Below are 17,124 nucleotides of genomic sequence, written 5' to 3'. Positions count from 1 at the left end.
GAGGCTAACATCTTTTTGTGCCTCAGTTTCTGTTTGTCTGCTATGTGCCATCAATTACTGATTTAGCAGACATTAAGGTTAAGGGCAGAGCATTTAGTTTTGGTCAAAATAATAAAAATGGACTCTAATGCTGATACTGCATCACTGGATATACTCTAAGGCAGATGTGCACCATCAGTGAGAAGCCTGAAAGGTTTAATACTCCCATGCTCAAGAAGGATGTTTGTCAATGCTTCTGGATGACTGTCACATATGCAGAATAACATTCACATTTAAAATGTTCACATTCTCCATCATTCAGCCAGTGAAGAACATTTTGACCTACTCATGACTTCAGATTGATTTCATACATACGATATGCAACATGAAAATGGGTTAAATTTACTGCTGTGAATCACAAAGCCCTTCAGAGATCAGACTAATACCTTCTGCAAAGGAGAACAAGGACAGAATTGGTGCCTACCAGGTTCTGCCACACTACTGGGGCAGCACAACTAACATTTGTGGCTACACCTCTGCAACCCCGTTTCAGTCGCTATAGTACAAACACCAGAACATAAACAAGATACTCTAAATCAAGCTGTAAATGTGCAGTGAGCCTGGGGACATCCAGGGCTGCCCATGACCAGAATACAGAGTAATGAAGACTGAATGCAAAACATGCACCCTGAAGTATCGCTTGGTACCTAATGTACCTTAGAAAACATATGCAAACAGCATGTGGGGGCTCTGACAGCTCTGAATGCACTCAGTGTTTGTTAGTAAAGGGAGAATGCTTTATTATCAAGATACATTTCCCCATTATTTTTTAATGGTCATTCTTTTCTGCTTTAATGCCATTCAATAAGATTTTAGAGAGAAAGGTATTATTTCCTATGACTTTCCTCAGGCTGATGGACAGGTTGACTGAATGAAGCCCCTATTATTTAAGAGGAGAAGGTCAGCAACCTCCTGTACCACTTAGACACACAAAGGTCTATAGGGCTGGATGCAATCCATCCAAGGGTGCTAAAGGAGCTGGTGGAAGTGCTCACCAAACCACTTTCCATCATTTATCAGCAGTGCTGGCTAACCTGGGATGTCCCATTGAGTTAAGAGATTCATTCACCCATCCGACCTAAATGATTCTATAACATTTTAAACTACATTCAAGATACAGAGGTCCAGAATGTAGCTGCCAAGTAAAAAGCTTTATCGATTTATCCTGAAAAATAGAGCATCCCTTCCACAGCATCCTGAATCAAGGCAAAAGCTACTGTATAGTTTTGGGAACAGGAGTGAAATCTGACCAACTCACATCTGATAAACTGGGTTTAAATGAAATACTGTCCATAAAACACTCTCAAGCTGCAAAAGCACTAAGTGCTAAGTATTGATTACCACTTGTCCTGTACTATATGTATCAAATGAACCAAACTGATGGAACCATCTGATGGGCTCATTATTTATTATGCACTTCTACACATAAATATAATGGAGTAGCTTAATGGCATGGCTTGAAGTTACTTTGATCTAAGCCCTGTGACTCACTCCTATATTAATGTACCCATGAAGTTAATGCAAATAAAGGCAGAATTCCCACCACGTTCCCAGTCTCTTTAAATGGTGCTTTCATTTAATGGGAGCTAGACAAGAAAATGGAGAGATGAAGGGTCTCAGTACTGCTGCCTGCTCGCATCATAGCACACTGCCTCATCCACCAACAACAAGGGAGAGGCTGTACTCTAAGATCCAGCTGGTCTGAATTTTAGCAATGACAACAAAATGTCCTTGGATTTCTCATCAGATACATGACATTTAATTCCACATGATTCAAAAAGCTTACTAAACAGGTTATTAAATCTGTGCTTTGTCTGAAAGGAGTGCCACCTTTTCAGGCTACAAGCGAAGAGAGTGATCAGACAGACACACACGTACTCTGCTCTAGGAAAAGCCTAACACATTGATGATTTGCAAACCTCAAGCACCAGTTTTCTTCTTGGTGCCTGGAATCTCAACATCAGGTATCCAGGTAGCTGCACACATAGATGGACATACAGACATACACATCCGCTAGGCACAGGGAATGCAACTATTCAGGTAATCCACCATCTAGTCAAACAATGGTGATTGGACTCGATGATCTCTGAAGGTCCATTCCAACCCAAACCATTCTGTGCTACACCACACTCAAGCAAGCAGCAGTACAACCATTCATCACCGCACAACAAGCAGCGCTGTGAACCCAATACAGTACTAGCTACCTGTTTTAGACAGTTTGCCGGTACTTCTGTTACTTGATGAGCTATCTCCTCTCGTCAGGACGGTTATCCCACCAAAACTGGCTGTCTTGGTTATGGCTGGCTTCAAGTTCCGATTGGAGCTGTCCGAGTCTGTGCTGCTCCACGGTCTCTGGTGGTCTGCCCATTTCAGTTCGGTCTCTGTACTGCTCTGTCGGCTGCCAGATGTCTTCCCCATGCTGTCCCTGTTACCCCTACAGACACCAGGAAACAAAGGTTTATACACCAATAAAACACTATCAAGGCAAAGTGTATCCTTGGGTACCATGCAGTGAGACTAAGAAAGAAAGGAAATAAACTGCATTAACAAAAGCATGCCTGAAATAGGGCATCTGACTCCTGGACCCATCTGGCTTCAGCAAGTGAACACTACTATACCCTTTTATATGCACAGCACTTACCACTGCTTCCCCTTTATGTACATCCTAAGAGGACTCCACTGCATGGGGCCGATGCAGCATCTCTGCTGCCTGTTGGCCAGTCTCTTCCCTTAGCAACCCTCTCACTGTTTCTCCCTTTGCTGTTGCTATATTTTCCTCACTAACTTCACCTGCCCTCTACCCTTTGTCTTCATATCCATCCCCCTTGTTTCTATCACACCTGGTGTCATACCTATCACACTCATCATCTGCTCTGTAAAGGTATCCAAAGCCTTCCCCTAACCATGTCTTCCCAGTGTGACCCCAAACTTGCCTGTGCTAATGCTCTACTCAGATATCCACCACAGTTGGATGGGTTTTCTGCCTTTTGTTCCTCTGCATACAGCAATAGCAAAGATCTCTGGGTGGAGACTGTCTGTCCTTGTACAGCCAGTGTACTGTGAGTAACAGCACAGTAAACTGTGAGTAGAACATGGAGGTGAACTGCTTGCAATGTGCCACTGAGATGAAACCAATATGCCTACCATGGCTTAGTGCTCCACCACCGTTAGCCCAAGTGATGTTAATAAGACTGGCTTTAGGATGGCTTTTAGAAGACTGGAGACCCTGCCAAGCTCTGTCACTTGGTACACGAAGGAGCAGCGTATCAGAGACGGGATCAGGCTGGTGCGCTCCTTGCCTGTGACCAGAGCCTGTCACAGATGTGATGGGCAGTATTAACCTGTGACCTTTGCTAGACCCAGATGGTGGGGAAGAGAAACAGCACAAAAGCAGCAATAAAAAAAATAAGAAAACTATTTTTTAAATAAATTGCCCCAAGATTTCACTGGAAAATAAATAATAATAAAAAAAATCCCAAACCAAAGTATATTATTTCCAGACTCTGTCCTTCCTGTGCTTAGAAATTAACAATGCCCTTAGATCCTAATGGAAAAGACAAACAGAATGCTTCTGTATCCCGGCTGTCAGTGGTTGGGGGTTACACAAAATTCCTTTTTGTCCCCCAGACCCAAACAGATATTGGTTATTAAGATAATAAGATGGCTCCTTAATCCTGGCCTGCTCAAGCCAAGACTCTCAGATCATCAAGGCTAGCCCAAAAAAGCATGGAGAAGAGTTTTTCTGCCTACTATCTGTGGCCAGCATGAGTTCTCCATGAAAACATGGACTGACTCCTGCTAATGCCCTGTGGCTTGGGACACAATTTGGGATACAGGACACGTCTGAATGTTCTCTGGGCAGAAGGGATTGAGTTTGGAGTACAAAGTTCACAGAGAAAGCGTTTCAAAACACTGCTGCTTTAGAGAAGGGAACTTCTTGCTTTTATTTCAGCTTCTAATAAACCAATGAAAGGAAGCAAGGTCAGTCTGGGCACTGGTCTGTGAAACGTGCCTGTTGGATATACTAGAGCAAAATGAGCTTCCACCAGTTAACAGTCACCCCCAGACTGCAGCAGCCAAGCAGCTGAAAATCCCATATGGCTCCAGAGCCAAAGGCCTGTAGAATCCAAGGGAAGGGTCTCGTTGTGAGAGCCCCATTCACAGAGTGTGGGATGAGCAGGGTCAGAACTCTGTTGTCCATTCTTCTTTCCATCCAGCAAACTGACATACCCCCATGTGTCAGAGCCTCCATCAGCGAGGATACAGACCCACGAGTGAGAGTTATTGGGAATTGCATATTAAATAAAGCCATACAAACCTAAAAAGCTGTCTTTTCTTATGGGTATCATTGCATATGCTATTGTCTTCCAACAGCCTACTGAAAAACGAAAAGAAAGATTATGGTAACAGACATGGCAATTCAAATGTATCTTATCTGTAAAGCTATATTTCATTTCTAGCATCATCTTCCAACTTGCATTCATAGTTTAAACAACCAAGGCTAAAACTGCACGCCCCGTAAGCGTGCACAGTCAACTGAACACAGACATGTCACCAGGCAGGCTGAAGGCCATTTAACATATCCTGTTACTGGGCAACGTAATGCTCAGAAGCCAAGAAACCATACATCTACATCCAAATGATAATTCATATAACTATCACCCAATAAGAACATAGAAAAATGCAAACCAGCAAAATGATGCATTTATCATCTTAAGCACTTGCTAAGTCACTTGGAAACCTCTGCAGCTCAGAGAGATGCTCAGGTTCTCTGATGAAAAAGAAAGGCAAAGCACTTAAACACATACCCAGCTTCCAACACAGCAAGTCAGCAAGAGTGCTCACGTGCACGGAGCTAAGTACACGTGTAAGTGCTTCACCTGGCCAAAGGCTGTAAGGATGCAGCAAGAAAAACAGTGTTCTGAGGAAGGCAGCTGAAGCCTCCCTCTTGACAACGAGAGTGCAGGCAGTAACAGCAGCCCAGTGTCCAACCTGGCCTTTCACTGGTCTCCACTGGGTATGCATCCTCACCCCAGGAAGGCACCTCGAGCAAAAGGAACTATGTGCAAACAGCAGGACTGGCTACATTCTCCTGCAGGCAGGTGTGGGATGGAATGCATAAACCAGTGGAGGGCTGGCTAGGAAGTTCCGGGTTCACCCCATGAAGGTCCCCACCTTACCCTCAGCAGGGCAGTATCCGAGCACTTTCCATACTGACATGGGAATGTGAATAACTACAGCACGCTTCCTGTCCCAGTCTATCCAGAGAGGGAAAAGGAGGTTTATGGGAGCATCTTTTGGGTTTTGGTTTCCTTTGTTGAAGTTTTCATAAAACATATGTCCATAAAAAGCTGGTTTATACCATTATTGTGGAGTCATTTCTGGGACAACAGCCTCACCCATAAATGCATTTGACAGATATAAGGATGGATAGAGATAGAAATACCATAAAAGATAACTTCCCTTTCTGCAAGGGGATGCTAAACAGTTCTAAAACCGGTATAGGGCAGACCTGGGCTAGCACTGCTCAAACACCAGTGAAAATCCCAGTGTTTTGGTTAAAATCCTTACTTGCCATAAAGGTGCACAATTTCCAAGCTTTTCAATGCAGTTAAGCTAATTTATGGCTTCTATGGACCCAGTACTTCACATTTTGTGGATCTTAAGACAGTTTCTTCTTCCCTTTAAGTGGATTTATTACGAACCAGTCATGCAAAGCAACTGCGTGTCAGGTGTCAGCATTTCATTACTACATAATTACTACAATGCAGCAGGAAAGCAGGTCTGGGGCATTTGGCAATGTTCACAAGCACCCCATGAAATCAGTGCTGCTGCTCAGCCCCACTGGAGAACAGGTTAAACAGCAGAAACACAAGCGTGATGGTTCATACCCACCATCAGCCAGGCTTTCTAAACCATCAGATCAGTAGGTTAAATGCTAAAAGCACTCCAGAGACACAGTGGTCATTGGAGATGAAACCTTAGGTGGGTTCCCCATCCCTCCCACAATCTGCTTCTTAAACCCAAACACCCCATCTTGGGCAAGCAGTAGTAACTCCTTATCTGCTCAGATACAATCTGCAAGGCAATCTCTTTCCCTCCCCCTCTTAAAGCACAAAATCACTGCAGATAATATGGACTACAAATATGCTTAGTCTTCACATTAAGACAAACAAGTCTAGAACTAGAGAGAGAGAAAATAATAGAAGAAACAGCTAAGTTTAACATAAAAAAAGCTATTTTTTTACCTGTTTTCCACAAAAAGGTTTTCCTGGGAGCAAACTGACTGAAAAATAAAAAAGGCATTGTATCAGACGTTCTAGATATGCTCTGCTGTCCCAATTCCTTCCTTGAGCTTAGAATTATCTCCCCTGTTCAGGCTTAAGGGGATGGCAAATCATGCATCATTTGCAGAAGACAAGGGGTTGGGGGGGAAGGTCAAGAATAAGGTCAGGCCAATAAAATCAATTCCATGCATTACAACACATTGCCAAGGAGGGGTCTCAGTTTGGGAACAAACTGAAACTGCTCAGTCCTGAGATCAGAAGAAGGTGGGATGTGTGAAATACTGGCAATTCAAGGGGGAAAAGGCTTTTCCTATGTAACGAGGCTCCAGTGGTCTGCCCTACCACCTCAAAAGGAGATGCAGAATAGCACAGAGCTGCAGGTAGGGAGGACAAACAGGAGGAAAGCATGCAGAAGTGACAAAGCTCTTCAAAGGGAGAAGATACTGCAGTACTGAAAACACTGGGGGATTTCACATGTTACAGCTGGAAACAGTCGTACCCACATTGAGATACAAAATGATGGTAATCATGTTAATAATAATATTAACATCCATAATATCCTATGTCAAAAGTTCTCTGCTGGAGGACTTAGATCCTGTGAAAGGTGAAGGGCTCAGAAGAAATAAACCCTATGGGCAACTGCATAACGCTTTGAGCATGACTTGATCTTTTATTTAGAGAAATGAAGCTGTGCTCAATTTCCCATGAATAATTCTCCCTCTTTGATTGTTTCATTTCCCTCCTATTTCATGTTCACTACACAAAGTGCCTCGTAGCTGTCACTGGATTATATCTCCATGATGGAGAGAAGAAAGAACAATCAGTACTTGCACTGATTTTAAACAAAAGGGAGGAGGGCACCAGAGATCATGCCCATTACTTGTGTAACAGCAGGACTCAGCTCGAAGCATAATACAATGCCATCATTAGCTGTGTCAGATTTTAATGCTGTGGGATATGCAAGGATTAGGAATGCTTCAGAAAGGGTGAGCTAATGACCTACTCAGTGCTGGCCAACACCAGAAGCTCATTCCCAGTGCCCAGCAGATGCATGGGCAAAGTTTCCCCTTGGCACTACAGCCAGTGCCATCCCATCTCTTCATACAAGGACAGAATTTAGCCCTGAGAAGGAAATGTGGTTTCTCATTAAAGCTGTAATTCTCCTGTCCAGCATCCTCACCAGGGAACATCTTACAGCTCAGTGGGCTTCCCAACTGAGCTCCCACCCTGCAGCCCTATTAAACACACAAGGCTCTGGGTAGCATCTGTGGCAAGTGCATCCCTCCTTAGCACAAAGCCTTAGGATGTCAGGAACAAGTTCTTCATTGCCAGGGACCTAATTCCCACCATCAACAGCAGACCTAGAGTGTCACCCCAGTCTGAGAGGAGACACAAACTCTTCCCTCTAAACCCACTGGCATCCTTTGTATTACTATGACACTGCCTCTTCTCTCTTTTTATGTACCTTACTCACAAAGGTGGCTGTGCAGATTTCAGCACACTTAACATAGCTATGAGCATAGCAAAATCACCCCATAGGCTTCTACAGCCTCAACTATGGGGCTGCCTTCACTTTGAGGTTCATGATGGACATTTGTGCATTGACTTCACAGTTGTCACATTTCCAAAGCAGCACTATAGCTTCTCTTCAAGAACAAGCAAGTCATCTATCAATAGACCAGAGTACTGGTCTGTGTTCCCACAAAGGCACAAAAGCAAAGGGCCATGCACCTGCCTGGAAGGTTTTATAGGGATTGGGACATCAGCAGGATTAATATCTAGGATTTATACTTGAATCAAGCAGGTGGAGAAGTCTGCTTGCTTTTCAGTATCTCAATGGGAATTGCTATCAACTGCATTACAGCCTTAAAGACAGTGTCCATAATAACTCCATTTGTCTTCCTGACTAATGCTGATGGCACAGGGCCACAACATCCCTGGAAACTCTATGTCTGTACAGGTGTGAGGCAGAGAAGACAGGCACTTTATATTATTCTTACTGTTAAAAATCAGGTGGCTAAGCAGCTCTGGGTAGCAACTGAGTTACTACAAGGTCAGGACTTGCTTTCCTGATCTATAGCATCAACAGTGCTCAATTTAAAGCACCAGGAAAGCTTAAGCAGCCAGCAGAGTAACCATGAGAGCTGGAGTCAAAAACATACTTGTAACATTTGGCTCTTACATCCTCAAAGACACTGAAAACAAACCTACAAAAGGAACAGAGTTTTGTAAGATTACCTACAAATTCAGCTCCCTGAAGACCTCTGTGGGCAAGGTTTCTATTACTGATGACTGTCATTTACAAGATGAGTATTCCACTCTTCCAGATTCCCAAAACCTTTTAAAGTCTCCACTGGAAAACACACTCAGCTCTGCCAGTGCATTAGGTATACTGGGGGTTGCTGCTCTTAGTTCTAATTACATTAACCAACATAGATAACTATTAACATGCAGCAATATCCTGCTCTGGATACCATCAGGTAATCATTTTCACATCAGTTAAGATGTGATGGATCTCAGGCTTCCAATTAATGCTTGTTGCTTGCTCTGCCACCACAAGCAAAGGCTCTGTACAGTAGTGAGGGGGTTTTAGTACCTGTAGGTTTCTGGTACCCAACACAAGGCGCATCTTTGTTCTGTTTCTGTTCATTTTAAACCTTCTTCTTCCTAACCTTTTCCTACTAGAAGGATAGGAAAGGCTGAAGCCATGTTTTCAAATACTTCTTTCTTGAAGCTCTTTAATCAGAGCATGATAAAGATCCTCTGTGGTTTCTTAAGTAGAGGAATCATGATTGTTTTTTATCCTAAGTATCTGGCTCTTTGGAATACATTCCTTAGTCAAAACAAGCCATTACATTTAATAAGGAAAAGGAAAAAGCATGGTGTATTTCCTTAAACACATCCCACGTGTGCCATGAGCAATTCCAGCATTTGTGTAAGTCATAAAACATGGTCATTTTTCAGTGAATACACAATGATGACTATAGAATAGAACAGTGGATGGTCCTTATGTGATCCTGGCTCATAACACTGTGTTAACCTTGAAGAATGACATTTCCCCCACGTAATCCAATTGCTAGTCTTCAGAATCAATTTTCTGCTTGCTTAAAAGCCAAACGCAGTGTATCATTTACACACGCATTTGGGATTATCAGTTATATCTACAACTTGACTTATCAGATAGGGAAAGAACATCTACCTTTTACTCTTTTAGACTGATCTTTGTCTTTCTTGGACTTCTCAACCTGGTCAAAGCAACTAAAGCAGTTCAGAAGAAGCTCCTCCTTTGCAAGACCCAGGTACTCCAGGTCCTTTGTTCCAGTGCACTTAGTTGTAAAATTCATGAACTGTTGTAAAATGCAGTTTCCAATAAAAATCATGTTTTCAGAAGGAAGGTTGTAGGCTTTGCAATATAATAAAGAAACCCTTGAAAACAGCTTGGAGCATAACAGAGCTCATGCAGTGCTGCTTTACTATTAGTGGCCTGAAAAGTTGGAGGTGCATGTTGTAGTTCTTATTTCAGTGAGCTGGAAGGATCACATTTATTAACTACTTACTTCTTCACCAATTCTTTTACTAAGATATCCCATTAACATGCTCCTCAATCCCTGCCGCTTGTTATGACTACAGGAGTCATTAAAACCTCCAGCTCCCCATATCAGTATTTATGATAGCCAACACAGCAGATGGAAAGCTTGCCAGGAAGTGTAATTTAAACTAATATCAGACTAATCATCATAAGGACTATCATAAGGATGGCATTATTTATGAACATATTTATTCTGTTAAAACCTCACCACTGGGAAAGGAAGGTATCTGATGCACTGCAAACTCCAAGGCAGGACAAGCAAGCCTTCTGTTGGCTGGGATGTGGGGTCCAGGCTAAGACATTTCTCATAGCACTTGAACCATGCACAGAAGGTTTCGTTGCCATAAGCAGACTGCCTCTTCCTCAATCTGACTCTGGGGCTGAATAGGTTAATCCAAGGAGTTTTGGGTATCTTGAACACGTTTAGAGAGGGGGTGCTACGTGCAACACGTTACAGCAGTATTCTTGACCTTGGGGGCTACCCTTTGGAGACCTCTCATGCAAGCTCTCTGCATGCATCCTCTAATTAGAAGTGAAATGTCTATAATCCATTTGCTAAGGTTCATAAGCAAGGCACTGGTACAGGCTTGACTACGGCAGTGTAAACAGTACAGAGATAATGAAAATGCCACATGATTAATCCCTCTTTGCCTCTCTTCCTACATATATAATTTGCAGGATGACAAAGCTTAGGTACCCTACCTCAGAGAAACCTGGGCAGAACAGGAATGATTAATTATTGCAGAGGGGCTTAAAACTATAAAAAGCCTTACATGCAGTAAGTGGAGACCTATAATAGGAAGCCACTGCTCTCTTTCCTAAAGCTGACAAAGCCACCACCACAACCACTGTCATCCTCCTAAAGAACACAGCATTATCTGGGAGTGCTCCACTCAAAACAGCTCAGCTGAGACATATGTTCCTTATATTATTCCTGAAACTTGCTGAAATTCATCGTCCTATAATGCTCACTGACACCTGCAATAGCAGAGAGAGAGCTCAATGAGTGGGTATGAGAGAGAGAGGGAGAGATACCTAACAGTGCTGGTCTTTAGAAGTGCTCACTCCCAGTGCGTTTGAAATGCTTGCCACAAACCACACTGTTACTTAGGTCTTGCCACTCAAGAGATATCAACCCAATGGACCAAAACCACCTCCTGCTGTGGACAATGAAAATGCTGTTTGCCTATCTTTAAAACTCAAGTATCTAAAGATAAACCCAGCAGCACTCACATTGTGGAGCGAGTTTCAGACTGTTCTAGCCACCTCCATTGCCCAGCCTGGCATGTCTAGCTGCTGCTTATGAGAGAACCTACGTTGGATGGGCAACAACTGTCCATCTGGTAAACAACATTTTGCCTCATCTGAAGTCTGCTTTAAAACCCAAAGGTTTCTTGGGTTTGCACAAGCTCCTTTGCAACCTGCTTCCTACAGGAAGGTTGCTGTTTCTAGCTTACCACAAAAAGGCTTTTATAGCCCTTGAACTACCCAGTAACCCTACCATATATACTATGATAGTATTTACATCAGAGCCCCATGCTGAAAGTATAACACAAACTGAAGAGTCTCTGCTTTTACTGGAATTGTCTCAGCCAAGGAAGGAAAAATGAGGCTAAAACCATTCTGAAGGGGCAAGCTACTTATTAAACAGCAAAATTACTTATCGCAAGTCAGACAACGCACACCTTAACACTATACAATGCATTCTGCTAGAGAACTTGGACACGTGCAACTCCAAAACCAGAGCAAAAGAAAAGGATATCTAACCCAATACTATTAGACCTGCAACATACGAACAGCTTTAATTTAAATGGACACTGCCAAATATGATTTTCAGGAACAGTTTTAACAGGGTTTAAATCAGAGCTCCCACTGAGACGTGAAATAAAACAGTAAAATGCTGACAATTTTTCCCTTTCAGGACCCCATCATTACAATATTACAGCAAACTATGGGTTTCTTCCTTCTTCAGGAACAGGAGGTATCGCTCACAGATGTTTCACATTTAAATGTTTTCCTCTCTATATATGTATTCCTCAATATAGCTTCTTGTGCAAGTTCTGATTTGTTTGGTAAAGGCAGGAATTACAATGCCTGTTTCACTGTATTCCTTCCAAAATACAATCAATAATGTGACTCTTTCTGATGGCAGAAACACAGTACCTTATCTGGTCATCTAAATAAAAACCCCATGCAACTCTATCTTTAACCTCTGGCTTATCTTTGTTCTTAGTGCTACAGCACAGGTCCAAAGAAACAACCCATGCAGAGCCTCTGCAAAAGGACACTTAGGAAATCTGATCCAGCTTGAAACAAACATCATAGAATCCCAAACTGGTTTGGGTTGGAAGGGACCTTAAAGCTCACCCAGTTCCAAACCCCTGCTGTGGGCAGGGACACCTTCCACTAGAGCAGGTTGTTAAGAGCCCTATCCAACAGCCAACCTGGCCTTAGTTTACATGGCTTTGCTTAATTGAGAGTGTCCATTTAAATCATTGCTCTTTGTCTGCAGGAAGGAAAACAGAAGGAAACCTAGGGCCACACAAACATGGACATTCAATCAAATGGGATAGGCACTCCCCAGACAACATGCTGGGCCTGATCTCTCCTCTACCCTTCTCCCTGCACCTCTCCTCACCTCCTTGTCCAGAAGCCAAGCTCCACACATCACAAGCTCCTCTCAGACCCTCTGTGACAATCTCCCTTCCCTGTCTCCTCCAGCCCCACAGGGCAGGTCCTGCTGCAGTGTTGGTGTTGGAGGGGGGCAAGACTGTCTGACTACCGGCGAAGGTATGGCACTAAAGAGGCAATTAAAACAACTACTCACATCTTGTGCAAATATTCTCTCCCTCACTCTCTGATACTCCTCTTCTCTCTCTTCAATTGATTTACTTCGTCTGTCATCTCTAAATGGAAGAATTCTGTTTTGCTGAGCAGAAAGAAAACCAGGAGGATTATATAAGTTGAGCTGTTAGAAACTGCTGTTAAGTAACTGTCAGCTGAGAATGATAAATGTTCACTCAAACAAACGAAGCATGGCAACAATAGCTGTATATCCTGCATGGAGCACCCTGCCAGGATGGGCACCCAAGGGTTTCCAGTCCACACAGCAGGGGCCCAAAACAAGGCTTCCTGCATGGCTTTGGTGGACCCACCATCCTAAACCTGGGTGTTCTCATCCCAAGCCTAAAGTGCCCTTACTCTGGACCACTGAGATTCTTCAACTCTCCTACTGCTACAAGGAGCAGGAGCACAGGCAGCACTCACAAGCTGCAGGATCAAGGAAGGGAAGAGGGGAAACTAGGCTGGAAGAGCTAAACTGCAAACCCTACAAGAACCCACCAAAGCCTATGTGTAACAAGGAGAAGTCCCAGATATTCGGCACAACACTTCCAACCATTTCTGCACAGCAAGGAACCCTCAGCTTCAGTCTCAATGGGAAAAGAAGGGCAAAAAGGCTGTGCCTCTCAGGAAATGGCTGTGCCGTGGGAGAGAAGGACCCTCAGCAAGAAACACTTGGTTGGCAATTGGGTTTCAACACTGCTCCTTCTCCCCCTGCACCCCAGCTCCCTGCGAGAGAGGTCATGCCGCTTTCCTTTGGCTGATGCCCATATTCACCGTGCCCTAAAAACACTTGGGGTTTGTTTCCAAAGGCAACTCGGATGCAGCACAAGTGGTGAGGCTGCTCTGTACCACTGGAAGTCATGGGGGAAAGGAAAAAATACAGGAAAAAGGTAAAAACATCAGTCCTTTGCTGTAAACCTGGAGCGTGGCAATGAGAGACTCAATGGCAGCTCCCTCCACCAACACAACCTAAGCAAAGAAAGCAGATGCTGTCTTCTTACCTGTGAGAATTCCCTCATAAAAGCAATTCACATAAGAAACCCTTGTTTTGGTTAATATATCCCACATAGGCAGCTTGCACTGGATGGGAACAGCACAGCACCTGCTTTTCCAGGCAGCACAAACACACTCATGGCCCTGGCACTCCCCTACTCGTCGTGCTCACCTCAGCTAAGGTTGTGTTATAGCACAGGCAACACAGAAGGGAACGTCTGCCACAGTACATGCACAAGCAAGTAAGTTACACAGACAGTAAAAGGTGGCGAGAGCAACGGGAGGAGGGAGGGAACTAATAAGGTGAAACTGATTGATTTGGGGTCAAAGCTTAATTTAGGATGGGTTTGGTTGTTTTTAAATGAACCTGGCCTCACCATCACATGTTTGTTTGGGGGATTCTGATTTTAGGTTATTTCCTCCTATTTTGGGCTACATCAGTTTCTCATCAGTCCTTACTGAAATCCATCTCTGCATGGGTACCACACAAGGAGGAAGCTGCACAACTGCCATAGTTAGGCGAGACATTGGGAAACGCGACTGACACAGCCTTCCACAGAGCCCGGAGCCACCGGCATTCCCCCATCCCTTTGGCATGCAGCACATCCTGCGCCAAGCAAACCACCCATGCAAACCCACACACTGCCACGGCTGAAGCGGCCACGCCAGGGCTCGGTGCTACCCATGGTATGGATGCCGAAGGAGGCAGGAAGGGAGCAGGGGAGGAGGAGAGCAACAACAAAAGAACAACAATAACATCAGTCAGCCCACCTTCGAAAACAACAAATTTCAGCAACTCTCGAACCGAGAACCAACCTGATTGTCTTCTTTATCAATACTAGAGTTATCTCGCTTCAAGATAAATCGCTTCTGGGATTCTTCACCTTTTTCATCTTTTAAATGTTCAGAAAACCTTTGCTCTGGTCTGCCAGCAAAGTAAAACATAGCAATAAAATGATCTGTCTTTTGGTTGCGCTTTGATCTTTATATCTCAGTGCTCTTTTGTTTTCACAGAGGCATTCAGTGCAAAAGCAGTTAACAGTCGCGGTCATGGTGAGATGCTGCCTGTCGCTGTCTGAGGCTGCTGTATCTGAGGCTGCTGTATCGCTGCTAACTGTTATTGCTATAAATAGCTTTTGTTGTTGTTGTGGAGCAAGGAGCAGGAATCCAAAGTCTGGGTCACTGAAATATTTAGACTCTCCTCACTGTGACTGAAGGACAGGGAACACAAATTAACATACTGCATGTTAATTTGCTTCCTTGGGTAGCTGTGGCCTCCAGCAGCACTGCTGCATAGGGAAGCCTGTCCACCTTTAAGGTAAGGAAAACCAGACAGAAACCTTAACACAAACCCAAAAGGTTCCTGGCTTCTAATAAACACAACTGGTAATGGGAGGGACTGATGGGGTATTGCTTAAACAACATATTATCTCATCATCACGAAGCTAAGAAAACACTCCACAACAAGCACAGAGCATCAAATAGTTCACTGATTTAAACCCATCCAGACATTCATTCATTTATTTACTCCATTTTAAGCCAAACCCCACTGGTTAAAAGTTCAAGCATGTCAGGTTCAGAAGGTGCCAGGATGCTGGTTCCACATTCTCACATTGTGCAAACCACAGCATCTCACACCATCAAACCTGGCATGGAAAACCAAGCTTTAAGAAGCATCTGTTGCCACCAAGCTGGTCATTGACAATGCTTTGTGGCTGTCAATAAACACCAGTCCGGTCTGCATCACCCCCAGAGCCAAACCTGTCATGTTTTAAGCCCCAATGATGTCAAGAAGCAGAGCATGGGCCTTGAGAACTGAGCTGGGATTCAAACATTGCTCTCAACTGAGGGGCTGCCAAGATGGTTTTTAATAGCACTAACACCCCGTGTCGTGCTATGAGGTTTCTATCAGGGAACACAAACTTTCTCCTCTGCACTGAAGGAGCTGCTAACAGCAGTACTGGTGGCAGATGCTTTGTCTACACACACAAACAAGGCATGAAACATCCCCTGACATGAATGGACCAATTGTGAAGAAATCAAAGGGTAGAATTTACAGACATCAGTGTCTTTGTAAATAAAGTCCTCTGCAAATTCCCAAAGCCCTTTGCTTTGTCTTATGTCAGGAAGGAAAATCGGACCAGATCCGTAAATCAGCCACCATTTTGCTGTTAAACCATTCAGATTTGCACTTAACTAATTAGAAATTGCTTTGAAATCAAAACACAGCACATATTCACACCATAATTGCAGTCCCTTCCAATCCATTGTCAGATGGGCAGAAAACATTTGTAATGAACTGTTAGCAATACAACATTGAGAGACAGAAGCTCTCCCACCCCTCTTTCTGTGTGAATTCAAGGGACTCCCACTTCTGCTCACAATTAGCTTCCTTCTGACAAAGGACAGAACAAACCAGCCCCATTTCCAAGGATTCTGAGCATTCAGGAAACCTCTGTCCATCATCTGTAGGTGCTACTGCTAACAGGTATAGAGCCCAACACAGGAAAGACTGTCGAGATGCCCTACTAGCCTTCTTTTGAGCAAGCCCAAAGAAACATGGCTCTCCATTCAGTTCTCTAACTTAATGGATCATTTCTGACATTTCCACATCACCAGCTGAGGAATGCCATTTTCCTGGGTTTGCATCCTAAAGCACATGCAAAATTTCTGCAATTATACCATCAGTGCATAAATCTATAGCTATGAAGTATGTGCTGAGCATCTAATACACCGTATGCCAAGTGTAATAAGCAACTGGGATGTTAACATGCAGAGGGGGGAAAAAAGTAATCAAAAATTAGAGAAAAAAGCTTGAAAAAGCAATTTGAAATGTCTCTCCTAACTTAGTTACACAGCAACACAGCTTTAATACTTCATAGAGTTACTTAAACTTTTAAATCCCATTTCCATTTCATTTACTATTTATAAGATGTTTCCACTTGACAGCAGACAAAAGGAGAAGCACAAGAGCAAGCCACAAGCCTGAACTAATGATCCTGTATGTGCCTGTGAATACAATTAACCAGGTGGTGATTAACATCCAGTTGTGAAAAGAAGTTTGCTTGGGCAGAGGCCCTGGAAAGGTGCAGAGCCTTATGGAGCATCATGGTAACAGCAGCACCATGAGAAGGTCCTTCCCTCCCCATTGTCACTGCAGTTCCAGGTCACCACTGCTAGTGAGGTTGTAGATATCAAGGCAAGTTCAGTTAATAAGGATATAAAGCCTGAGGGATAACTATCAGGTGAGGAATAAGACACGTAGCAACAAATAACTTCAGGAATACCTCACTTAAACATTAACAAAAATACTTTAGTTGAAATAAATGCAACTTATTAGAGAAAATAGTGATATTTACATATATTTGTAGT

The 17,124-nt window shown here is 43.5% G+C and overlaps 1 protein-coding gene across 1 annotated transcript in view; it reads right to left on the bottom strand.

Moving 5' to 3' along the window:
• ARPP21 (cAMP regulated phosphoprotein 21) overlaps positions 1–17,124 on the bottom strand; it is a 118,167-nt gene that overhangs the window by 47,417 nt on the left and 53,626 nt on the right. The window contains exons 10-13 of the mRNA XM_034066498.1: positions 14,569–14,677; positions 6,288–6,325; positions 4,358–4,417; positions 2,244–2,473 (exon numbers count right to left, since the gene is read on the bottom strand). Coding sequence (XP_033922389.1) covers positions 2,244–2,473; positions 4,358–4,417; positions 6,288–6,325; positions 14,569–14,677 — 437 coding nt within the window. The remainder of the gene's footprint in view (positions 1–2,243; positions 2,474–4,357; positions 4,418–6,287; positions 6,326–14,568; positions 14,678–17,124) is intronic.

Source organism: Melopsittacus undulatus, chromosome 1 (assembly GCF_012275295.1).
Source record: "Melopsittacus undulatus isolate bMelUnd1 chromosome 1, bMelUnd1.mat.Z, whole genome shotgun sequence".
In the NCBI taxonomy this organism is placed as follows: Eukaryota; Metazoa; Chordata; class Aves; order Psittaciformes; family Psittaculidae; genus Melopsittacus; species Melopsittacus undulatus.
Note: the sequence above shows the minus strand (reverse complement) of the source record. Positions and strands in the feature narration are given on the sequence as shown.